The 22,935-nt window shown below is 41.0% G+C and overlaps 1 protein-coding gene across 4 annotated transcripts; it reads left to right on the top strand.

Annotated features, from left to right (window-relative positions):
* Nucleotides 1–1,364: 1,364 nt before the first annotated feature.
* On the top strand, nt 1,365–17,427 carry LOC147906327 (uncharacterized). 4 transcript variants are annotated; one of them, XM_087384223.1, is made up of 15 exons: nt 1,365–1,607; nt 1,734–1,758; nt 1,840–2,023; nt 2,646–2,994; nt 3,140–3,265; nt 4,600–4,778; nt 5,112–5,208; nt 5,314–5,480; nt 14,804–15,023; nt 15,112–15,321; nt 15,691–15,837; nt 16,116–16,249; nt 16,393–16,546; nt 16,651–16,765; nt 17,011–17,427. In XM_087384223.1, the coding sequence occupies exons 1-15, from the start codon at nt 1,482–1,484 to the stop codon at nt 17,169–17,171; spliced, it is 2,394 nt and encodes a 797-aa protein (XP_087240349.1). In that variant the 5' UTR covers nt 1,365–1,481; the 3' UTR covers nt 17,172–17,427. The 4 variants fall into 4 exon arrangements, 3 of the variants coding, with proteins under 3 accessions (XP_087240349.1, XP_087240356.1, XP_087240352.1); XM_087384230.1 differs by having other exon boundaries at nt 17,020–17,427; XM_087384226.1 differs by having other exon boundaries at nt 16,119–16,249.
* Nucleotides 17,428–22,935: the final 5,508 nt, after the last annotated feature.

Consider the following 22,935-nt stretch of genomic DNA (forward strand, 5'->3'; position numbering starts at 1 on the left):
GAACATATAAGGAAAAAATGTTTGAGACATCTAAGTCGAAAAATGTAACAACTAGAGTTTGCAAAAATTTTCACCAAAATTAAGAATTTTTAATAATATTGAGTTTGACAAACACAATATTGAAATAATTTTGTTGGTGGGGTGTCATCTTATGAGAGTTAAAATGTGCAAAAGTAGATAAGGTGTTTTTTTCTAATTTCAAATTGCAATGCTATTGTGTTGATGTGATTCTAGTGTTTATTATTTAATCCTCATTTAAACTTGGTACATAGAAATGTGATGTTACTTTACATAGGATTAAATTGATGTCTAATCTTGCAGATTTAGTTGTTGCTTTGTTGGCTTGATTGTAATAATTTTGTGTTTCACCATATTCCAAAATTTTGAATTTGCTCTTAAGAGGGAAGTAGACTAGACAGATGAAATTAATTATGGATTTGTGTTGTTAACAAAAATTGGCTTTGTTTAGGAACATCTTTTGTCCACATATCCATACTATAGAAGTTGATGACAAATTTTAAATGTGCTCTTGTAGATGTTGGGAATTTAAAATTAAAATCCAAAGCAACAATAATAACATCAAGCTATCCCTATGTCTAGCCTCATTAGTGGTGTAGCATCATCATTGGATATCTATTCTACCTCTATACAAAAGGACTCTCTTAGAAGTTCAAGTGTTAAGCAAAGCCATAAAATATGAATGTCGTAAACTTCTCATCATCAGCACTCAAGAAGTAAATCCTATTAATCCAACTATTGATGCAATATTAGGAGATAAAACCCCTTACCTTACAAGCACCATATGTTTAGGAAATCCAAGACCTTCTATTATAATGAAAGCTACGCATGTGTTGGTAAAAATCAGGAAGAAAATCATGCATGCATGAATAAAGAATGGGTTACTCATTTACGCATCCTTATGGATGAGGAAAATACATTGGAAGATAAAGTTATACAAACAATTATTTGCTAATCACTTGAAAGTGATACAAATTAACAACAATAGTCATCTAAAAGAACTAAGAAGTCATAAAAGCTTTGAGCTCATTCAAAACACCCAATCATTCAAACATTGTTTAGACACCCAAGTCAATTGAATGGAAATTATAGTTATTGCCATCAAAGAGGAGAGGCAACATGTAAACCAAATAGGGCCCCCAAATGACTTTTATTCACCTATTTGAGAGTAAACGGAAGCTGGTGAAAAGATGTAGTGAAAGGTGGGGGTGTTAAGGCTAATAAGTAGAAGTAATAAGGTTTGTTAAGGGAGGGGTCGCCATGTTACGATGCGAATCCGGTACGTGCCTGCATTCATTCTAAAAGTACTCTCTCAAGTTCCAAGTTCCAACCAGATGATGATGATGCTCGCCCTCGCTCACAGCTGCAATGGCTTGCTGTCCGCCGATTCAATTATATTGGCCTCTTTAACATGCCTCTTTGCTGCATTTACCACTTGAGAATCTCGTGCCTCTCCCTTGCTTATGGAGGCGCCTCGATCGCATTCCAAGCCAGTTGCTCACAGATCCCCCGATCATTGCCTCCAAGCTGCACAACAGCCCCATGACGCCCCGCGCCCTCAACTCCCCCCTCGACTGCATCCTCACAAGGTGTCGCGACAATGCGCAGACGCCTCTCCTTGATCTGTAATCTTTTACGTGTGTTTACGTCTCTCTTAATTGTCAGCCAGATGTTTGATGGTTCTAAAGCCGAACCGTTTTTTTTCCAAATTGCAGGATGTTGGAACATGCGGGCGCAATGGTAAGTGCAACCAACCATCACCGAGTTCATCACCTTTCGGCTGAATATCTATGTTTTTGATTTTCCGAGTACTGATTGCAGATGACCGACGTGTTCTTCTGGCAATTACCGTGGAGATTGCGGACGGCCGCATGGAGTTGATTTCTTTGCGAGAGGGGGATTGTGCTGAAGAAGTTGCAACAAAATTTTGCAGAGATCATGCACTTCCGGATCGTTATGTAGCCCCTCTGACCGAGCATATTGTTAGCAACCTTAAAGACATCAGGTATGTAATCATTCGTGTTCAGTGAAATGTTTAGTAATTGACAGAAGTGACCGTACACAATCACTAAATGATTTTCTCGTGTTGTTTGGCCTATGCTCGATTTGGGACTTTCCAACGAAGTTTTAGCCGGATATCACCTCGTATAAACAAATTTTGTCGTGTCTGGCATGCCTCAACGATGGTTTTGTAGGGTATTGCATTCGAAGTGTCCTTGCAAGGAAATCAATGTTACGCATTGACCAGGCATTGTAGATTCGACCCTCTTTGAAAGGGTCGAGACCTTGCTGTGAAACATCATCGTGCTCTTGTCTTTTCTTACCCTGGAGACTGCTTCTTATTTAAGATTTTTCAGAAGCCACTTCATGTGCGTATCATTGACATTCGTCACGAGTCTTCCCTATGATACCAAAGTGGATACAAAGCTGTGATGCCTGGATGAACTGAACTAGAAAGGAAATTCTCTGTTTCAAATGCCAGAAAGTCTTTGTTACTTTTGTCTTGGGGACCAACACATGTGTTAATAGACCTAAAGTTTAGCCCTATGGGACAAGGATGTGCCTCGGAGGTAAACCTTTTGGTCTGAAAAAGCTTCTGCTGGGGGGGCTTCTCTATGTTTTTGCAGCAGCTTGGATGACACCACTGTCGGACAGGATGCTAATCCAGTGGTTAATGACGAGAGGCCTCAAAAGAACCTTGAGTCTGGTCATGGGGAGATTTCACAATCCAGCATACCAGAAAGACACAATCAAAAACAGCCAATGTCTGAGAACATCCAACCAAAACTATGTGACCACAAATTATGCTCTCTCAGATCTTTGCTTGAACACGAAACACACAAAGTGAAAACAAGGAAACCAACAAGTCATCACGTGTTACCTTCCTTTACAAGTCTAGCAAAAGCTCATAGGATCGAACCTATTTATGAAAAGAAAATGGAAGCACAAAGTTCCCCCCAACTTTCCCAAAAAGCGGTAAAAAATGCAAGGATGTTTAACTTTTATTTCGTAAAGCAGCAAGTTCAAGTTTATGCAAGATTCCCTTGAGGAATGTGGAAGAGCCTCCAGGCGTTTAAATAATAACTAGGGAACTTATAAAAATTGTTGAATTCTTGAACAGAAGGCTGTCTACATGAGGCTTTACGTGGAGTTTTTAAGACACAAGCAGAGGATGGAGGAAGAAAAGAAAATGTGTTTTGAACAATACCAGGAGAGGCTAGAAAGGGATAGGCCTGCGTATACAAAAGTAAGCACAGCTCTGCTCCCTTCGTTGACAGTCTTTTTACGCAGGCATAGAGTCTGTCCATCCGTCACCTGGTCTTTACTTTTTCTATAACTGCCAGAGATTTGGTTTGACTCTTTATTTCACTCTTCTCGTGTCCCATTCGATTAAGGTTCTTTATAACTCAAAGTTATGGAATAAGAAATTGTTTGAGTGACATGACAGTTTTCTTATTTTGTCTTCTGCAACTAATGAACAATAAGGTGACTGCATGGTTTCACGGGTTAGCATGACAGAAAAGAACTTGCTGGAAAGAACTTGATCAGGGGATAATATAAATTGTATTAATTGAGTAAATGATTTTTTTTGGCTGTGTTTGGAATAGATAGGAAGTTTTACCCTCAAGGTGACGGTTTTTGTCTCGTATTGAGGAGTGTCGAGATTTGAAGACAATGTACTTTGCTTGTCATCAAGCTGACGTAATCTTGACGTTTGCTAGAGGGCGCATGCTGATATGAAGACTATAGCCCTGACAGGAAAATTTGTTTTGTGAAATCATTATTTTCTCATTTTTAAAGAGTAATTGCTTCAATAGATCAAATATTGACTTGTAAGTAGTGAGCTTTCGAAGTTTAATCTTATACAGGCCTTAGCTTCAGCTAGGCACCTATGGGACCACCTATGGGACTTAGGTACTGTTTCACCGTTTCATGTATAGGCCTCAGCCTGTCTGCACGCCTTTTGTTTGTACTTCCCAATTTCTTGGAAATTGTAAACAAGTGTTTATTTTTCAGTAACTATGATCTACCAGGTCTGCAGGATAGCCATGCATATGTCCCTACTGTACTGCCCTCCTTGGCCTGCTCCACAGTAGCTCTGGATTGAAAGTCCCTGCATTTTCTTTATGCTCTACAGTCCATGCCCCTGATGCCGGTTCACTGCATTGAGGGCCCTATCTGCTTATTTCCAGTGGAAAAGTTGTGTTGATCGTCAATTGACAGACTGAAGGTTCCAGTATTTTCCATTTTTTCAGTCTTGTAGTCCTTAGTGGCTCTCATGAAGGGCATTGTATCTACTGTCTGCCCCTCTTCATCTTGGTTGCAGGTGCTCCGTAAACATAGGGACAAGGTAACCTTGAAAGTAAACTTTGAAAAATTCAAAAAAGGCTTGGGTGATAGAATGGAAGGTTGCTGGCACTAGAGACATAATTAAATAAACAAATGGTTAGGAGACGTTAAAGGTTTATCGTGGCATGCAGAAAGGTTTAAATTTAAACCTGCAGTGTGATTCTAGAAGGAACACAAAAACAAAGTGTGAGAGCAACAGTTGTTAACTCTTTGCTTATTCATGACATTTAGAGAACACGCAGAATCATGCTGATGAGAGGAAGAGCTGCGAAGCAATTCAAAAATTATGGTGAGCTTCTCTACCGGGAGGGTTTAAGCAAGGATGCCGAAAAGAAGAAGCTTGCCGAGAAGAAACAACTAGATGACGAGTCTCTTGAATTGAAAGAAGTCACTGCAAAACCTATAATAAGGTATCTCAAAAGTGATCTACTTCTCAGAAGAAAACTGGTTGTCAGATAGACAAAATGATGGGGAGTCTAATTATTTGCATGTTGTGTATACCTATAGACACAAAGGCTTTTGTGAATGTCGAAGAATGCGTATGTATTAATGGTGAAGGCATATTTGGAATGATTATGGATTCATCTGGCTATTTTTTTCCAGACCTTGTAATATTTGCGCCTATGCTTGAAATTGCAGAGTCGATTACAGTTACTTCCTTTCTCGTTTAACTATTGTGTTTTTCTAAATATCACTAATATTCTGAAAAGGTTGACAGTCTATTCATGCTTTTGTGAGTGAAGCAAGTTGGCAAAGCGGTTGAAAAGGCCTGATCAGAAATTTTGGGAGAGGCTTTCAACTGACACTACCAAGTTTCATCTTCGAGAGTTGCAGCATGAGGTAATTGCTTGATTGTGGACATAGTTGGTCTGTTTGAGATTGAGGAACGGTCCCTAAAAGATTTGGCAGTTCTTGTGAACTTTAATACAGTCCATTTGTTTGCAGTCTTTAGAGACAAAGCTCATGGAGTGCACTTTCAGACCTCGGATTAATAGAGCATCATATGGGGATCAGGACGCATCTGAAAATGCCAATCGTTTCGACCAATTGTTTTGGGATGCTGAAAACCGTCGGCGTCGACAAGCTGAATACATGCAATGGTATCCTGAAGGGTAAGAAAGGACAATTCAGAGGTTCTCTATAGCAAATGAGATCCTTTTAGTTTCTGACCCTTTTTTCCATGTTGCAACACCCCTCAGATTGTTTTTGATTGCACACTGTGCTGATATGTGAGTCTCTGTTTCTGTGATGAGTGTATGGGGGCAGCATGTGGTTCTAGTATTGGAGCAATTTCAGTCTTAAGGGTTCTTGAGGCTAATGAGGATACCAAATATAATCAGGTGTGCCAGGTGCTATGAGATTCATACTCCAAAGTCAAAGTTCTAGTTGGCCATTTATTGATCATAATTAATGAGTTCTTCATTTATTTAATTATGTTCAAAAAGTTACATTTATTTGGTCAAAGTATTGACTTGGGTCAGAGATACTTAACCTCGGTTAAGTAAGCCTAACCCCAATTAGGAAGACTTGGCTTCCGGCCAAGATGGTTAACCATGGTTAACCAAAGAACCAAAGCGTTGACTTTGGTCAGAGAGTGTTGACTTCGGTCAACAAGACTTGGCTTATGACGAGACAGTTAACTTCGGTTAACCAAGATGTGCCAACCTCGGTTGGAAGACTTGGCCATAATTAAGGCGCTTCAACTGATGGTCAAGCCCCTTAATTACGACCAAGCGGGTTGACCTCGGTCGACCAAAGAATTGGTTTTATGTTATGTGCATATGTTTGCTTGGTGGGGACGCCCATAGTGACTAGGATTAGTCCATAGATTATTATTTGCATGCAAAGCGCTAACCATTAATGGGTGCCATGGTTGTGCGCTTTAGTGAATGGTTGTAGGTACTAAGAGGGATTGAAGACCCAAACAATATGGAGCTGAGCGAGCGATTAGGAGATCACTCGAGTGACCAAGTGTTTCGAAGACTCAAGATTTGCCCTTAGGTGGCATGTAATTGGGAAAGTAGATTAAAATTTGACACTTGGCATGTTGCCAAAAAGAATGAGCCTGAGAGCTCTTTTGATTCTTCATGTTTTGGAATTCTAGTAAAAGCAGCTCTATGCAGAACTCATGTACTCTCAATTTTCTGAAGTAATAAAGACCTTCCGGGAGTCCAGCCTGACGATTGTCCTGGGCCCTAATGTGAGCACAGCGAGAAAGAGAGAGAGGGAGATTGTTTCAATGAAAAAGGAAAGAGAGTTGTAAGTAAAGTGCAGCAAAAGAATGTAGCAGAGGGTTGCATTGGTATCAGAGCCAGCCCTCTCAAACTTCCATGGTGGGAGCGATCAAAGCTAGAAAGAATTGTCAAAGCAATGCGTGGATTGATGGAGAGCTCCGACAGAACAGGGTTGTTGCATGATACTATGCCTAAGGCCCGGTGATGTGGACGGAGCGCTGCCTGTCAGTGTTGACAGAGTTGATGGCCCGACTGAATCGTGCGTCAGACGGGGGAATGGGCGTCGGTGGTCTTCACGTAGGCGTGCCCGACATACAATGCATGTTAAGCCGGGGGGTCTCCAAGCGGCGTGACATCGAGCTAATGTCCTGAGCAGACGACTGCGTGACGTGACTGACGGAGAGCTAGCGGGATGCAGACCATCTACGCCGGAGCGGAGTATTACTCTAGCGACAAAGAGAAATTGCATGGGAGTAGAGCGATGCTGCCGTTCAAGGCTTGTGCCGACACATCTAGTGATAGATGATCGCCATCCACCCCCTTGTGTTTTTCGACGGAAGGATTCCGACGCGACTAGGCGAAGGCTTGGACGGAAATTCATTCCGTCTGATTTCGGTAAGGATGCAGGTAACTAGCTTGGCTACCTAGGTGACACGTGGAGGGTGACTTGGCAGTGCGGGAGCAAGAAGCTGACGTGGCAGACACGTGGATGCTGATGTGGTACTGCTAGCTAGACAGTTGACATGGCAGTTGCCAGACCGGTGGTTAGTTTAGCCCTGGTCAGTTAACTCTGGTTAGAGAATCTGGTCAGAGGACAGCCTAACCAGACTATCTAACTAGACTAGACTGGTCCAGTTAACCAGTTTGGTTCCTAGTTACAGACCAACTAGTCTGTCCATCCAAGTAGACGAGAGCTCAGTTGGTGTGGTTAGTGTAAACAGACAGTTACCTATCTAGTTACTAGAAAAAAAAAGAGAGTTGCATAGACAGTTTTGGCCATCAGTTTCCACCTATGTGTCAGTTATTTTCCTGTCAGAAAATCAGCAGAAAACACAGAAAATCAGAGATTTGTACAAGTAAAGAGATGCATGCCTTTGTGGTCAGAAAAAGGGGAAAACAGATGCATTTTAAGTGCTTTAGCCAGCAAAAGGGCAACACATCATTTGATGCTCAAGTAGCCTTGTGGACTATGCCTTGAGGTGACAGCCTATTACTGGCACAAGTTGTGAATGCAATACGCCTCTTGTTGAGGTATTTTCTCCTTGAAAGCAAAGGCTGAGTGCATCAGCTACATACACAGTGTGTGTGAGTTTGCAAGTCTCAGATAAGTTGCAGTGATGGCTTCGCAGCAGGATGCCATACCCTCCCATGAGGAGAGTGCTAGGAATGATCAAACTATGCAAGAGCAGAGTCAAAAGACTGAGGCAAGTTATAGACATTACTGGTTAAGCTCATTGAGGCCAGAAGGGATCCATTATTTCGCAGGCTCGTAAATCCTCATACAGAGGAAGAGCAGCAGAGAACTTCTTTTGCGGCAATCCAGAGGGCCTGACAGCCAAAAAGAGATCCTTGGACGTAGTTCCTATTCTTCTTGTAGATGATGTTTATAGGAAGAGCAAGAAACCTTGAAAGGAGGACAACAAAAAGTGAAAAGTAGGTAGTCAAGAAGGGAGTACACCTTCCAAGAAGAAAAAGGCTAAGCACCATCATAGCTCTTCAAGTTCCTCTTCTTCTTCTAGCTCTACCTCTTCATCCTTATCATCGTCTTCTTCTTCTAGATCATCAAAGCCAAAGCATAAGAAGACGAAGAAGTCTGGCAAGAGAGCAAAGACCAAAGAGTTCAAAGAAGGTGGGAAGTCTGTTAGGTTTGCAACTTTTAATGGCCAGACAGAAAAAGCCGTGCAGTTCATTAGACAATTTGATGTAGCTTTTGGCAGGGAGAGATTTTCAAAGTCTTCGAAGCTGCGCATGGTTAGTTCACACCTGATAGCCACGGCTAGTGCATGGTGGAGCGCACAGACTACAGCTGGCACTGCTCCAAGAAAGTGGAAGGGCTTCAAGAAAGCCTTCTACAAATAGTTTATGCCCACGCAGTTCAAAGACCATGTCCTTGTCACCTAGGACAGCTTGCATATGGATACAGGAGATACTGTAGAGACCTACAACCAGAAATTTTGGGATGCATTTTTGCAAATCACTCCCTTCAAGAAGGTCTCAAAGAAGAACTAGGTAAGAAAGTACAGGTTTGGTCTCACGCCAAAGATTCAGGCTGTGGTTAGTACCCAGCAACTTAAGGGCATACAAGATATAATGCACACAGCCATTGTGGTGAGTTTAATGAATATGCAAGATCCCACCATTGTGCCTTGTCTTTATGCCGGGACAGCAAACAAGAAAAAGACAAGCCACACCTCAGACAGAGTTTCCCAAGGCTCAAAAGAGGGAATTTCAGCTTCAGGAGCCTAGGAAAAACCAAGTACCAAAAGCCTTAAAGGGAAAACCCCAGTTTTCCCCTGAGCAGATAGCCATATTTCGCAAAGAGGGGAAGTGCTTCAGGTGTCGGAAGAAAGGACATGTGGCTGCCGAGTGCTCCGAGAAATCTTCGGGTTCTAGGGAGTAGAGAAAGCCACTAGGACAGCAAAAGCCAATGGCAGGAGGAGTTCCGGACATTTTGGGCCGAGTGATAGACCCAGAGGAAAGAGAGTTGCTACTATCTTGGGGCAGGATCAGCAGAGATCAGCAGGCGTTGATTTTGTTTGATCCCGGGGCTACATTTAATTTTATTTAAGTGGATTTAGCCCTAAGGATGGGGATAAAGACGGAGGAGTTGGGCAGGGCTTTGCATGGCTTACCACAACTTTTGAGGTTGACATCATGACTGCCTGGCAGGAACTGAATTTAAACAACTGTTGAGATCTTGAGGAGTACAATGGTAAATTTTGGGCGGCAACAAGCTTGTAAGCTCCTATCGGCATGTTCCTTTTCTCTGAGCAGGTAGAGAAGTATTGATGTGGCCTACCAAAGGAACTTAGAGACTACTGTACGAAGACAAAGGTTTCGAACATGTCTCAATTGATTGAGAATGCTAGTACATCGTATGCCTTGATGCAGGGAAAGACTTCTAGATTCAAGGGTGGTCAGAAGTACGAAGTCAAGAAGGACAGCACAGAGTAGAAGTTTGGGTCTCGTCCTTTCAGGATAGAGAAGAAGGCCAATCGCCAGAAAGTTGTGTTTGTTTTGCAGGGCAGCGGCAAAAGAATAAAAAGGCGGCTGTTTATTTATATCGGGAAGAGTTGAAGTCTTTTTATGAGGAAAAGAAGTGTTTTAAATGCAAGGAACGGGGACACATATCCAGGGATTGTCCAAAGTGGAAAGAGGAGAAGGCTGATATAGATAAGAGTGATCAAAAGGGAAAGAAATTGAGGACCATGGCCGGTTTGGTGCCAGATGTAAAGTGAACAGTCCCAGGGTGAAGAAACAGAGTTATGCAGGGCTTAGGGTAAGATTTGGGATCAAACAGCCCTCATCTTCTTTGATCTTGGCGCAAAGGCCAATTTTAACTCTCCAGATATTGCAGCTAGATTGGGGATCCGTGCAAAGGAGATGGGGCCGAGTTATGAAGACGGCATGGCAAATCTAGAGTTTAGCACTCTTGTCACTCCCATTATAGGGAAGCTTCGCTTGCTTATTCAGTCTTTGGTGGACAGCGAAGACTTCTATACCATCCTCTCTCCGGTTGTGATGTTTTGCTGGGTATTCCATGGATGCATCGCTTGGATGTAGTGATAGAAGCTAAAAAGAGAAAAATTACAGTTTTCCATAAAGGGAGACCCATGTAATTGATGTAAAATTGAAAGGGGAATCTGTCCCAGTTGTAACGGCTTTTGCCATTAATTCCATAATGAAAAGTCATATTTCAGCGTACATGGTTTTTGCTAAGGGGATTCCTCTAGTGAATGAAGAGCATACTGTTTTTCAAATGGATAGACAAAGAGCTGTCTTTTTAAATCAGTTTTCAGATTGTTTTTCAAATGAATTGCCTGGTGAGCTTCTGCCAGAAACGCCAGAAGACCATGGGATTGATATTGTGGCTGGCAGTAGTTTGCCTAATAAACCACCCTACAGGGTCAGTGCGGTGTAGCAGGAGGAGATAATGAGTCAAGTTAATGAACTTTTGGAAAAGGGGCTGATTCAGCCAAGTTCGTCACCTTATTGTTTTGCAATCCTGTTGGTGCATTTATTGTTCCTTAGTCTTGTTGGTGTAGATGAAAGATGGTTCCTGCCGTATGTGTATCGATTATCATGCCTTGAACAAGATCATTATTAAGAATCGCTTCCCGATACCTAGGATAGAATGATATTTTGGATAGGTTGAAGGGTAGAGCTTTATTCACCCACATTAATTTAAAGAGTGGGTATCCCTAGGTTCGCATCCGTCCAGAAGATGTACATAAGATGGCGTTCAGGACGTCTTTTGGGTTGTATCAGTTCTTGGTTATGTCTTTCAGACTCACTAATGCTCCTGCGACATTCAATCGCATGATGGACAGGATCTTTCGAAATCATAGAGCCTTTGTTGGTACATTCTTTGATGACATGATTGTGTTTTCGAAAGATGAAGAGGAGCATCGGGAGTATCTGGCAATTGTGTTTGCAGAGTTGAGGAAACAAAGGCTGTTTATTAACCCCAAGAAGAGTGAGTTTGTCATGGCTGAAATTCATTTTTTGGGGCATATTGTTTCCAAGGATGGGGTTCGGATGGATCTGGCTAAAGTGGAAGCAATAAAGAGTTGGCCACAACTGCGGAACTTGCATGAAGTTCGCAGTTTCTTGGGTTTGTGTTCATACTACCGCCGCTTTATCCATCATTTTGCAGATATTGTAGCTCCTATGCATGCATTGTCAAAGAAAGACAGAGAGTTCCTGTGGACAAAAGAGGTGAATGACTGTTTTGAGGAGCTGAAATAGAAGCTCATAACACCAGTGCTGATTTTGCCTGATTTGCGGAAATCCTTTCATGTGCATGCGGATGAAAGGATGGTAAGAGCTGTTCTGACACATGATGGGTACCCTGTAGTCTATGAGAGTCGCATATTACAACCAGCTGAAAAGCATTTACAGATTTATGAGAAGGAGATGTTGGCTGTATTTCATGCCTTGTCCTTTTCCTGGGAGCCGATTTTACGGTACAGACGGATCATCAATCCTTGCATTACTTTTTGACGATATCCAAGCTGTCCGAGAAGCACATGAGGTGGGCAAACTTCTTGTCTATGTTTCATTTTCAGATTGTACATGTTGAAGGCAAGAGGAATGCGGTTGTAGATGCCTTGTCTCGAAAGCCACAAGTTTCAGTTGTGACAATTGCCTATCATAATGAGCTTGATGTCATGAAGGATCGGTATTCAGATGATAAGTAATTTGCTAGAATTGATGATCAGCTTGTGAATGGGCAGAGACATGAGCATTATGTGTTATGTGATGATGCATGTCAGGCTGTGTGTCACTAAGCAGTTGAGGCAGAAAGACATGAGTGAATGTCATGATCCACCGTATGTAGGACATCGTGGTATTGATGCTACAGTTAAGGCGGTAGAGCATTTCTTTTATTGGCCTACGCTGTGTCGTGATGTTGAAGAATATGTTCGTACATGCACGACCTGTCCGAAGGTGAAGTATGATCGTCGGAAGACTCCTGGATTGCTACATCCTTTGCCCATCCTAGATGGACCGTGGGAAAGCATAGCCATGGACTTCATTTTTTATTTACCCAGGTTCCCTACAAGTAATGATGGAGTATGGACGATCATTGATCGATTTAGCAAGCAAGCATATTTCATTCATGTAGGAAAGAAGATTGGGGCATATCATATGGTGAAGTTGTTTATGCATAATATTTTTAAGTATCATGGCATGCCTAAGTCTATCATGAGTGATAGAGACCCTCACACAACCAGCTTGTTTTGGTGGGGAATTTCTAAGAATATGGGTACTAGTTTTTAGTTTTCTTTTGCTTTTCATCCGCAGACAGATGGGCAATCGGAGGAGGCTAATTCCACAGCATTGGATTTGCTTAAATGCTATGTTTCAGCACAGTGGGAGAAATTTCTACTGTTGGTTGTATATAATAACATGGTACATTCTTCTATAGGTAAGGCTCCATTTGAGATAGTGGAAGGCAGCCGTAAGATTCCACCCATCTTGCAGATAAAAGATTAGGCTTTTGAGGCTTGTAAGTTTGTGGAAAGCTTGGATATAGCTTATCAGAAAGTAAAGCAAGCACTTCAGCGGTCACAGGATAAGCAAACGAGGGCAACTGACAAACACCATCTTGAAGTTGATCTTTAGAACAACAAAAAATCTCTTACAAAGGTATATTGATATTAAAGAAGGTGATTATGTCTTGCCGCATTTTTAGAAGGTCAAGCTGAAAAGTACAAGGGGTTGTACTCGGCTTTTTCCTTAGTTGAGTATGAGGTATTATGGGCCTTTTAAGGTAACTAAGAAGATTAATGATGTATCATTCCGGTTGTAGTTGCCTGACATTGGAGGATTCACAATGCTTTCCATGCGAGTCTTCTCAAGGATTTTCAAGGTGATGTGCCTGAGGATCTGCCTTGGGAGATGCAGCATGTTGAGACCACTAGTTGGTCCAGAAAAAAATTAATGAGTATGCAAAATCGAGCATTAACTTCTAACAATGCTTCAAATTATTCTCTATGTTAAGGATAATGGCTAGAAGTTTTTTTGGGATGAGATCTAGGTTGGCCATGCTTTAACTCCTACATAGAATGGGCTTTGAGGTTTAAAGCCTCAAATGCAGAATTGGAGCAAAAGGTATGGCAAGCCAAGGAGGAGGTCATTCATGTCCTCAGCCTATAAAACATGAAAACATAGTTGATGCAGCTTGTCATGGCAAAGCCTCAAAAATAGCATATAAGGAAGTCCAAGCCAAGGTTTGCCTTGCTTAGGCAGCTATAATTATGCAAACAATTTGATGAATTTAATTCTACGCATTGTCAAAGGAGGTGCAAATAGTGATTGGAAGTAGCATTGAGGGGATGGAAGTGCTGGTCATGGAAGGCAATGCCATATTCCCAAGGAGACCACAGAGAAAACCATGAGAACCGCTAGTGAGGAAGAAAGGACTGCTCATAGAAGCCGTATATGTATCTTCTTGACGCTCTAAAACCTTTCTTCTACACTATGCAGGGTAGGACCTCCATGAGAGGGAAACCAAAGCCCTATTAGAGTGTGAGGGGGTTATGTTCTTCCGAATATTTGTTTTCATGAAATGTGTGATTGGAGAAGCTAGAAGCTCAAGAATGGGAATGTGCAGTAGGTCTGTTTTAGATTTCTTATTTTGCAGATAACTAAAAAGCACCTGCCTTTTCAATAGTTCAAGCCTGCTGAAAAGTTTAAAGGTCTTGCAGTGCTATCGGTTTTCCCAGGCAGCTTTGGGTGCTGACCTCCTATCTGCCTTGATCGTTGTGTGAAAACCCTTTTGAAGGAAAACGTCTCCGAATTTAAATACTCTGGGCTTCCGTTTGTTTTGCTTTTTCTGTCCTCATATTTTTCTACTGTTTCTCCCTTATTCATCAAACCATCTGCAGAAAGAAGAGAAAGTGTACCAAGGGCTATTAGCGTACATGATCAAGTATGATGCTGGTATTCTTGATATATAAGGGGCTCAAATTTAAAACTCTTCACTATGATTGAACACTCTGCTGCTTGCTTGAACCAGTTTCGGTATTCATAGTTTGCAGTTTTGCATGGGAGCTTCGTAAACACACTATGAAGTTGTCCCTAGTAGGCTGTAGCCAAGGCTTTTCTTCTTTGTAGACATGTGGAAATGTTGGCATTGCCCAGCTTATTTGTAGCTAGGTTTTTGGAGAATTTGTCTGCCATTTTGTTGTATGGGGACTGTTTGAACAATGTGAAAAGTGTGAGTGGCTACCCTTGCGACAAAAGGTGCCACCTCCATAGCATAGCTGGCATAATATGACATGGTGAAAGCCTTGTCAAGAGATATCTCTGAAGTGGATGATGAACAATTCATTGGATTTGTATGATGATGAGGGACTGATGTTTGCAGTCGTGTAAAAAAAACTCGACCAAAACAAATCAATAGTGTGTGCTTTGAAACTTAAAAGAGCCTCTAGTTTAAAAAGTGAATTTTCTCATCTTTAATATGTGGACAGTGTCACTTTCCGACCTATAATCAATAGGCAATGGCAGTCAGACAATATATATGGCCATGAGAGGCCTCATAAGGGAAGCGTCTTCAATAGACTTCTGCAGTATGCTGCAAAGATAGCTGAAAAGAAGCAAAAATGGCATGACAATGAGATGAAACTCGTTGACCCTACCACTGGGCAAGAGCTTTTCAGACCTCAAACGGGACGGAAACCTTATGCTGAGGTAATAATGCACAATGCTTAACGTTTCTATCACTTCTCAGTTAGTGGTTAAAGAAAATTGATACTATCTAAATCTTCTGTCTGTGCAGAGGAATACAGATGCCATACCCATTGGTGATTTCTTGTACCAGCTCAAGTTTACCCTTGATAGCAAGAGGCGGTCTTTAGAAGACAGAAATGTGCAAAAAGCAAAGGAGCTTGCTAATTGTCAATATGTTAGCCCAAAGTCTTCAAAGCTACTTGAAAACCGAAAAGCTCGAAGCCTCCAAGAAATATTCAATCATCTTGATTCGGATAAGGTCTGCAACAATCTCTTGTTTTTTTTTTCAGAGAAGTATTTAATCTCTTGTTAGTCACTGAAGTTCTGAGATATATAATTCTAATGGGTATGGCAAAAAAAACTAACAGTAACTGTTAGAACAGGGAAGCAAATTATACCATTCAAAGAAGCTATAAGTTCCACATTGTACATTATCAGTCACTGTCGAACCACATTGAAGCCATTCTCATTTGATTATGTCCTGTTTTAGTATTATATCTTTGTGACTCAAATTTTTGGTACAGAGAGGATGTCTGGCTACATTATGTGCTTCTGTAAGAATTCAAGTGTCTGTTTTGTACTTCTTGGAATAATTTAGTACCCGAGATTTACAATGTTTGACCTGCAGGTTGGCTATATTGACATAAGTAAAGTTGATACAAAGGAGCTGTCAAATGAGATTGTTGACGATATCAAACGAGTGAAGGAACTTAGCTCTAATACAGAAAGACGTCTCTCCTTTAATAGATTTGAAGCTCTCATGATGTCTGTTCAGGTACAACAGGATTCTCTTCATTGAAGTTTTAAACTAGATGGGCATCCTTAATCATCATAATAAGAGTAATAGTTTTATTCTAGCTGGGTATTTGAGTGTCTCCACCAATATTTCTTTGACTGATGGGGGACTGCAGGACTTTCTTCTGTTGAAATGGGTATTCCTGTGAATTTTTTATAAGCACACACAAGTGAAAATGAGGGTATGGACCTGAAAGGGAGGGGTAAACTACGATGCTGGAATGCAGGCTCTTTGAACATTTTTTATTGTTCTTGTAGCAGAAGAAGAAAGCAAGAGGAATTCGTTTGGTGCTCAAACCTTGTAGAAAACACTCAGAGCTGCAGAAGTTTCCATTCAGGTTCAAGGTGGATCACCATTCTTCTCATTTAGCATCTGGTCGAAGAAAACCTGGGTATGATATTTGAGCCTAATAACTATCTTTAGTGATTGTGTTAATTTTGTAGATTTAAATAGGAATTAAGATTAACCACATGGCTACTTGGCATTGTGGTTGTCAATTTTTCATAACGTAGTTAATTTTTAGATTACATGCAGCAATAGTCGGCATTGGTACAAATTGATATTATCAGATAGAGAAAGAAAACAAGCTAAGATAGAAGCCTTAAGGAAAGAAAAGGAGAATCAGGAACTTGCTGAATGTACATTTAGACCTTCATTGTACAAAAAAGACCGCAAAGGTCCAGCCAGGGTATGCATTTTTTGTCTAGTTTTTGAGTTTGTAATTGTAAGGTATGTGTGAAGCATTGATAGAATGATGTTTAACACTGCTTACCTCTGCTGATCCATTTACAGTTTATTCATGGGGGCCCAGTAAGCAAGCACCTCTCTCCTCAGTCTACGGTGGTGGTGAAAGAGCAACAAGAGATCCATGGATTCATATTTCAAGAAGTCAATATGGAAGGATCTGGTATGTCATTTTACCAATCGGGTATTATTAATTGCGGAGTTGCATTTCTGGTATTTTCTAAAAGCCTGTGAAGCTAAGAACGAGACCTTTTTCCACACATAGCAAATGCAAAGATTTGCAGTCGATTTGCTCTGCTCTGGTCATTGTTAGCAAATGCATCAAATTGTGTATGTAGAGTAAGGAAGCTAGATCTCTCACCCATCGTTTTTACATCTCCCACTCTCGCATTTTTGAATTTCTGGCAGTTTATGCAGAATCAGCAACTGCTGCTGATACAGCTTCACCATTGAGCTTGTTGAAGTCGTTGAAGCGAATAGTGTCACGGTCAACAGAACGCCAAGAGATGAATCCCTCAATTAGTGATCGAAGTAATGGATTCTATCTGAGTGATATGCCTGAGGTCTAGGTGACCTCAAGGTGTCATACACTGTGGTGCTCATGTTGCCTTTTGAGGATGAAAGCTTTGATGGCTTCATTGAATTTGGCGTTTTGGAACAATGGTCACATGAGGCATGCTCATTGGCCAGAAACTGCTCTGTATACTAGTGAACGGATCGTAGGGAAGAAGATAACAGTATGAAGTATGGATGGGCTTTTCAAGATTCAAATCAAAATGAAGAATTGTATAATTACTCTTTGTATGGTCTTCTTCTCATTAGTGGCTCTCTATTTGGCCAAAGGTATAATGATTTTTCTGAAACTTGGCCTCTTCATCCATTTGCATAAAAACTATTTCCATTCTCTGCTTGCAGGGTGCAAAAGACATACTCACTCTGGCTATTTTTGGTAACTTGTTTTTGCTTTGGTCCTGCAGATGCATTATTTAACGATGGCAATTTGTGACACTTTGAAATAGGATTCCATTGGATAAAGATTGCCCATTATATGAGCTATTGTGTTTTGGTTATGTCACGAGGCTTGCCTGGTTGCCTTGTTGCCTTAAGTCTTTTGAATAAGCTTGCCTCAGCCCTCCTCTCAAATGTTTTGTAGTCCTTGCCTCGTAGGTTTGACCAGTCGGATCTGTAATAGAGGAAATTGAAACAAGAGTATGCTGAGTGTTCTGGGTCTTGTGCATCCTTTCGGTTAATCTGATTGATTTTTTGGTTCCTTAGTTTTGTAGTCATCACATTTATTGCAATATCCACTTGAGACGAGCATAGTGAAAGGAAGGAAATGTTCAAGGTTCATAGTTTCTTATCTAAATGTTTTTGTTCAAGGACTTGAGATTTCACTAGTGCAACATTTACAATATCATTGAGAGTACTTAAATTTGGCAATTGCACCAACCATTATTCTATGATTCTACCTTGATTTCTAGAGTTTGATCCTAAAGTAAAAGCAATTATGCATTGAAATAGCATAAGGCCTAATCAAGGTGCATTGACTTTTGTGGGACTCTTTATGTAAAGCACAATGAACACCTAGAGGGATGATACACAAGTGAGCATGAGAGCTTGTAAGCATTGACTACATTTACATGGAACACGGTTTAGGTGGTTCAGGTTTAGAGGTAAATGAAGGTTGTAATTGAGATTTTTGTTCCATATGTAGAGATATCATGGATATTTTAAATTACATGAAAAATGGAGCTATTGATGTGAGGGGGTATGAAGGTATAAACTTACAAGCACAATGGCTTTCAAAAGGAACATATGTATACTTCTCCAACTATGAATTATTCTTTTATGTACCCCCTGTGAAATCTCTCCTTTACACTCTCTTTTTAACCACCCCACACACCAAGCACACTAATCCTATAGCTCCTCTAATTCCTCTCAACCCATGCACTGATTCTCTCTTTACTCCACTTATGACTTAAACTTCACTTGTGACTTAATTTTAAAAAAAAAAAAAATCTAAGAATCCATATGGTTGTCTATATTTCTAGGTAACGCGATAACAAGTTGGGCAAAACATGCATTACCCATCTACCCAAACATAACTATGATGTTCTAAAACCTAGTTTGTTTGGATGGTGGCAGGTAAGTAGACCTTGACCTCAGAATCTAGACTCCTTGAGGATTCAATATCTTTTTTAAATATTGTGTTTGTCAAACTCAATATTATAAAAAATTCTTGATTTTGATAAATTTTTTTGCAAACTCTATTTGTTGCATTTTTTAACTTAGATGTTTCCAAGGATGTTTTTATGGAATCTATACTTATATATCAATATAACATCTTGGCGAAAGTTTTCAAGCTCATTTTTTAAGTTTCGCAATATTGGTAGAATGTAGTACCTTTTTATATATTTTCTTTTGAATTTTGAAAGAAAAAATGTAAACCTTGGCGAAACTTTAAATTTTCTTGCATAAAAGTTTCAAATCCTGGCGAATGTTTCAAACTTTTATTTTTATTAGGGCATACAAACTTTTGATGGAAATATAAAAGTTTAGCTTCTTAACAAAACGAACTTGAAAAAATCATCATAGGATGTCTCACACATTTTTTCCTTATATGTTCTCTTTTTTTACTTTTTATCCAATTGATGAAATTAATTGTATGGCTCAGTTATTGATGGGAAATTTTAATCTAAACACACACTTTGATTTCCCAACTAACCTTTGGTCGGGGCTAGTGCCATACAATTAATTCACATCCATTGGCTAATTCTTTAGCATGGATAATCCCTAGTCATTTTGTCATCCGCCTTATTTCTTACTAACTTTTATATCTATTTTGTAGAAGTGGTTTACGCATTTACTATTGGTATTATTTTTTTATTTTGATGCTTACCATACAGATTCAATTTTATTCAATTATTATCAATAGGTGGGGAGTAAGTTTCACATGGTGGGCTCTCTCCCCACCATGTAGATCCAATTTTATTCAATTATTATCAATAGGTGGGGAGTAAGTTTCACATGGTGGGCTCTCTCCCCACCATGTGGTCTTTACCCTCTGGGTTGGGGGTGGGACATACACACACACACACACACACACCTCCCCTTGGGGACCCATGTGACCCCAAGGTGTACATGTTGAGAGCATAGGACTCACATACTATGGCTCCCCACATTGGGACGAGCAAGGGGTCTCTTAGGCTTTTGATTATCGCATACACCTATATCGATGTCTCTTATGATAATTCCTAGACTTAATACTTTTATGCTTATCTAATTGGTGGCTACATATCTAAAGGACCACGATATGCTTTAGAAAGGAATTCATGAGAGAATGAACCTTTATACGTATGGCACATGTCGAGTGCAAGGACTACCTTGCCCAGTAACAATAGAAAATGTGGTTAATGGGATAGTGGACCACGAAGTGGATGAGTACCATTGGAGCACCATGTTTTTAGGCTGGTAATATAGTAATGGGGAAGATGGCCAATGATCTGCCAATTAAGTGTTGTGGACAGAGTACTCTCTTCCCTCAAGCATAGGACGGAAACCGTCTCTCTTTTGCTCTAGAGAAGAAAAACGGAGCATTTGAAGGACTAAGTAGATGGACTTACACAAAGCCATGCAGGAGGTCATTTGCATGGCGAGAGAGTAGCAGAAACGTGGAGAAGATGGAGATCCCCTCAGTCTCCCTCTCATTCGAAGGAACCCAACCAGGTATCCAAGCTTTGTATTCATCCAATGGATTTTATCTGGTAGTGTTCTTAACGATGAGATTCAAATGCTGAAATAGCTCACTGGTCCGGTAGGCTGTGGAACTATGAAGCATGAAGGGGCTCCGAATAGAGTTGTAGTAGGCCGTGACACATTCTTGGGGACTGCAGCATAGTTCCGCTTTCATTCGGCTTCGAGACCACAATCATTGGAACCTTGGAGTGACTCACGAGCTACGTTGATAACTATGCCACCATTTCACCGTTACTGCATGATTCTTTGATCTGTAATGGTCCTTGATGACTAGCAGATTTCTCACTGTGTGCATCTAGTATGCACAAGCTAGATGCCCACGCCTTAACCCCTTGTGCGACTTCTCTAACTATACTCGGCCTCACACTCTGCTAGTAGCTATCTGTTGGGTGTGTGAATTGTGAAGCCTCACACTTACTTCAACCATTGCTTCTACTATCACGGATTCTCTACGTTGTCAAGTGACCAACAGAGACTTACACTTCTAGGATCACAAAGCTACACAACTCTATGGCAAACAAAGTTATACTTCTGTTTCCAAGCCTGGGAGCTCAACTGTGTCGATGCAGATTGGCACCGAATAGAGGATTGGAGCTTTGTTTCCATTTTGATCCATGCTAATAAGCTCTGTATGGATTCTGCACCATATCCCAGAGGACTGCAATATCAAAGCTAAAAGATCTCTGGGTCTCCTCACAGGCGCGTTACTTCTTGAAGCAATACTTCCTATAGATTATTTTGAGAGGGCCTACTGGTGGCTACGTCCATTGAGAGCTCATACTTGGCCTACTGGAGCATTGGCAGTTGATGCTTTGCGAAGTAACGATAGTTGCTTATACCTTTTACTCCAAGGCTTGTTTGGTTCAATGTTTTACGTTTACAGAACTTTGTTCAGAGGCATTTACGGATTACCTCCTGGCTTGGAGGCAAAAATGTCCTACTCGGGTGTTGCTTCGACTTAGTGGAGGGAGCGCAGTAGCCATTCTCTTCTGAGTTCTTTGAATATATAGTGCAACGTGAAGGTCATGGTCGCACTATAGACAATACTTTGATATATACTCTGACTTACCTTCTATTTAGATGATTCGATACTCTCCACCATAAGCGTAGGATGGATTTCGATCTCTATGGATCTCAATAGTCTCTGACTAGCTTGAGACATGGAAGACTCGCTTAGTCCTGGAATTACTTCATATGCTGTTCATATAGTAGAACTTGTACACAGAGCTTGTTCTGACACGCTGGTTCTGAGATATATCTTTATTAAAAGATCATTGATGACCTTTTTTTCACATAATGCCCTCGCAAGGAGATACTAGATATGGAGGCACATACATCGTTGAGTTGTGGGCACGCACCAACAGTAGTCTGCTAGCCCAATGCATCGTTTCACACGAAGGCTCCTACCTGCTTCATGTCATGATCGTTAGAAGTGTGGCGCTGTTGTCTCTAACTGAGGGCATAGCACAATATCCCTCCATACGTTTCTTACTATGATGACTACTAGTCTAGATTGCCAACACCATTCATGTTTTTGCTAGCCTGAATGATCAGGGACTGTCTGCATTTTTTACGTCAATAGTTTAAAGTATTGGGATTATTTTCGTTCTGCATTTGTATTGGGATTATTTTGGTTTACATGGGATAGCCACACAAACTCTGTATTACATTACAGGGCTTTTCGTAATCTATGCGCAGTGGCCAATGATGCCCATCTATATACACAGAGGACCATCTATACGTTGATGGAGCTGTCTACTTAGAATCGCCCATCTATACAAAGATGTAGCGGGACCCTGAGTAACATGGTCATGGTACAAGTCACTAAGCCTAAACGATTCGTGCACTAGGAAATAAAAATTTTTCCGCTTGAAAAATTGTTTAAGTCCCCGTACATTTATGGCTTCCCTATATTCCTTAGAATTCCTCTAGGAATTCATAAGCAATTTGTGGCTTCTGAACCATGCCAATTCTTTGGTAGGAAGGATTTGCATCTTGGGCAACATCACCCACTGATGTCCATCCATTCGTTTCGGAAGTGGGGAATAGATTTTGTTGGGCCCTTGCCCATGATTGCCGCAAAAAGAAGTATTTTCTGGTAGCCACTCAGTATGTCACTAAGTGGGCTGAAGCTATCACCCTCCCCGCTACAAATGGTAAGGCAATTTCAAATTTCATATTTGAACGTATCTACACAAGGTTTGGGCACCCATGGAAATAGTATCTGACCATGGGAGTCCATTCTTAAATGAAGCAGTGGAATTGCTCATGGATCACATGGGAATTGATCACCGCACTTCTAGCATCTATCATCCAGCGTCCATGGGACAAATGGAGTGGACCAACGGCCTCCTTTGTAAATCCATGGGAAAAATGGCCACAGGGAACAGGAGCAAGTGGGATCAGAAGGTCACTGAAGCCGTGTGGGCTTACAACATCACCCATAAGACATCTACAGGTCACACTCCTTTTGAGTTGGTGTACGGTACTGAGGCAGTTTTACCACTAGAGATAGAGATTTCGGCCTTGAGATTGGCACGAGCAGGATGATAGAAGATGAACATGTAGAGGCCATGT

The sequence above is a fragment of the Dipteris shenzhenensis genome, chromosome 1, assembly GCF_047967505.1.
Source record: "Dipteris shenzhenensis isolate YYH24624 ecotype China chromosome 1, Dip_SZ_1.0, whole genome shotgun sequence".
Classification (NCBI taxonomy): Eukaryota; Viridiplantae; Streptophyta; class Polypodiopsida; order Gleicheniales; family Dipteridaceae; genus Dipteris; species Dipteris shenzhenensis.

Excerpts from the sequence above, each read along its gene's own strand:
- LOC147906327 (XM_087384223.1), top strand. The coding sequence starts at position 1,482 with ATGGAGGCGCCTCGATCGCATTCCAAGCCAGTTGCTCACAGATCCCCC. Across the intron at positions 3,266-4,599 it reads ATAGGCCTGCGTATACAAAA|AGAACACGCAGAATCATGCT; the intron begins GTAAGCACAGCT and ends CATGACATTTAG. Across the intron at positions 15,838-16,115 it reads CTCTCATGATGTCTGTTCAG|CAGAAGAAGAAAGCAAGAGG; the intron begins GTACAACAGGAT and ends TTGTTCTTGTAG.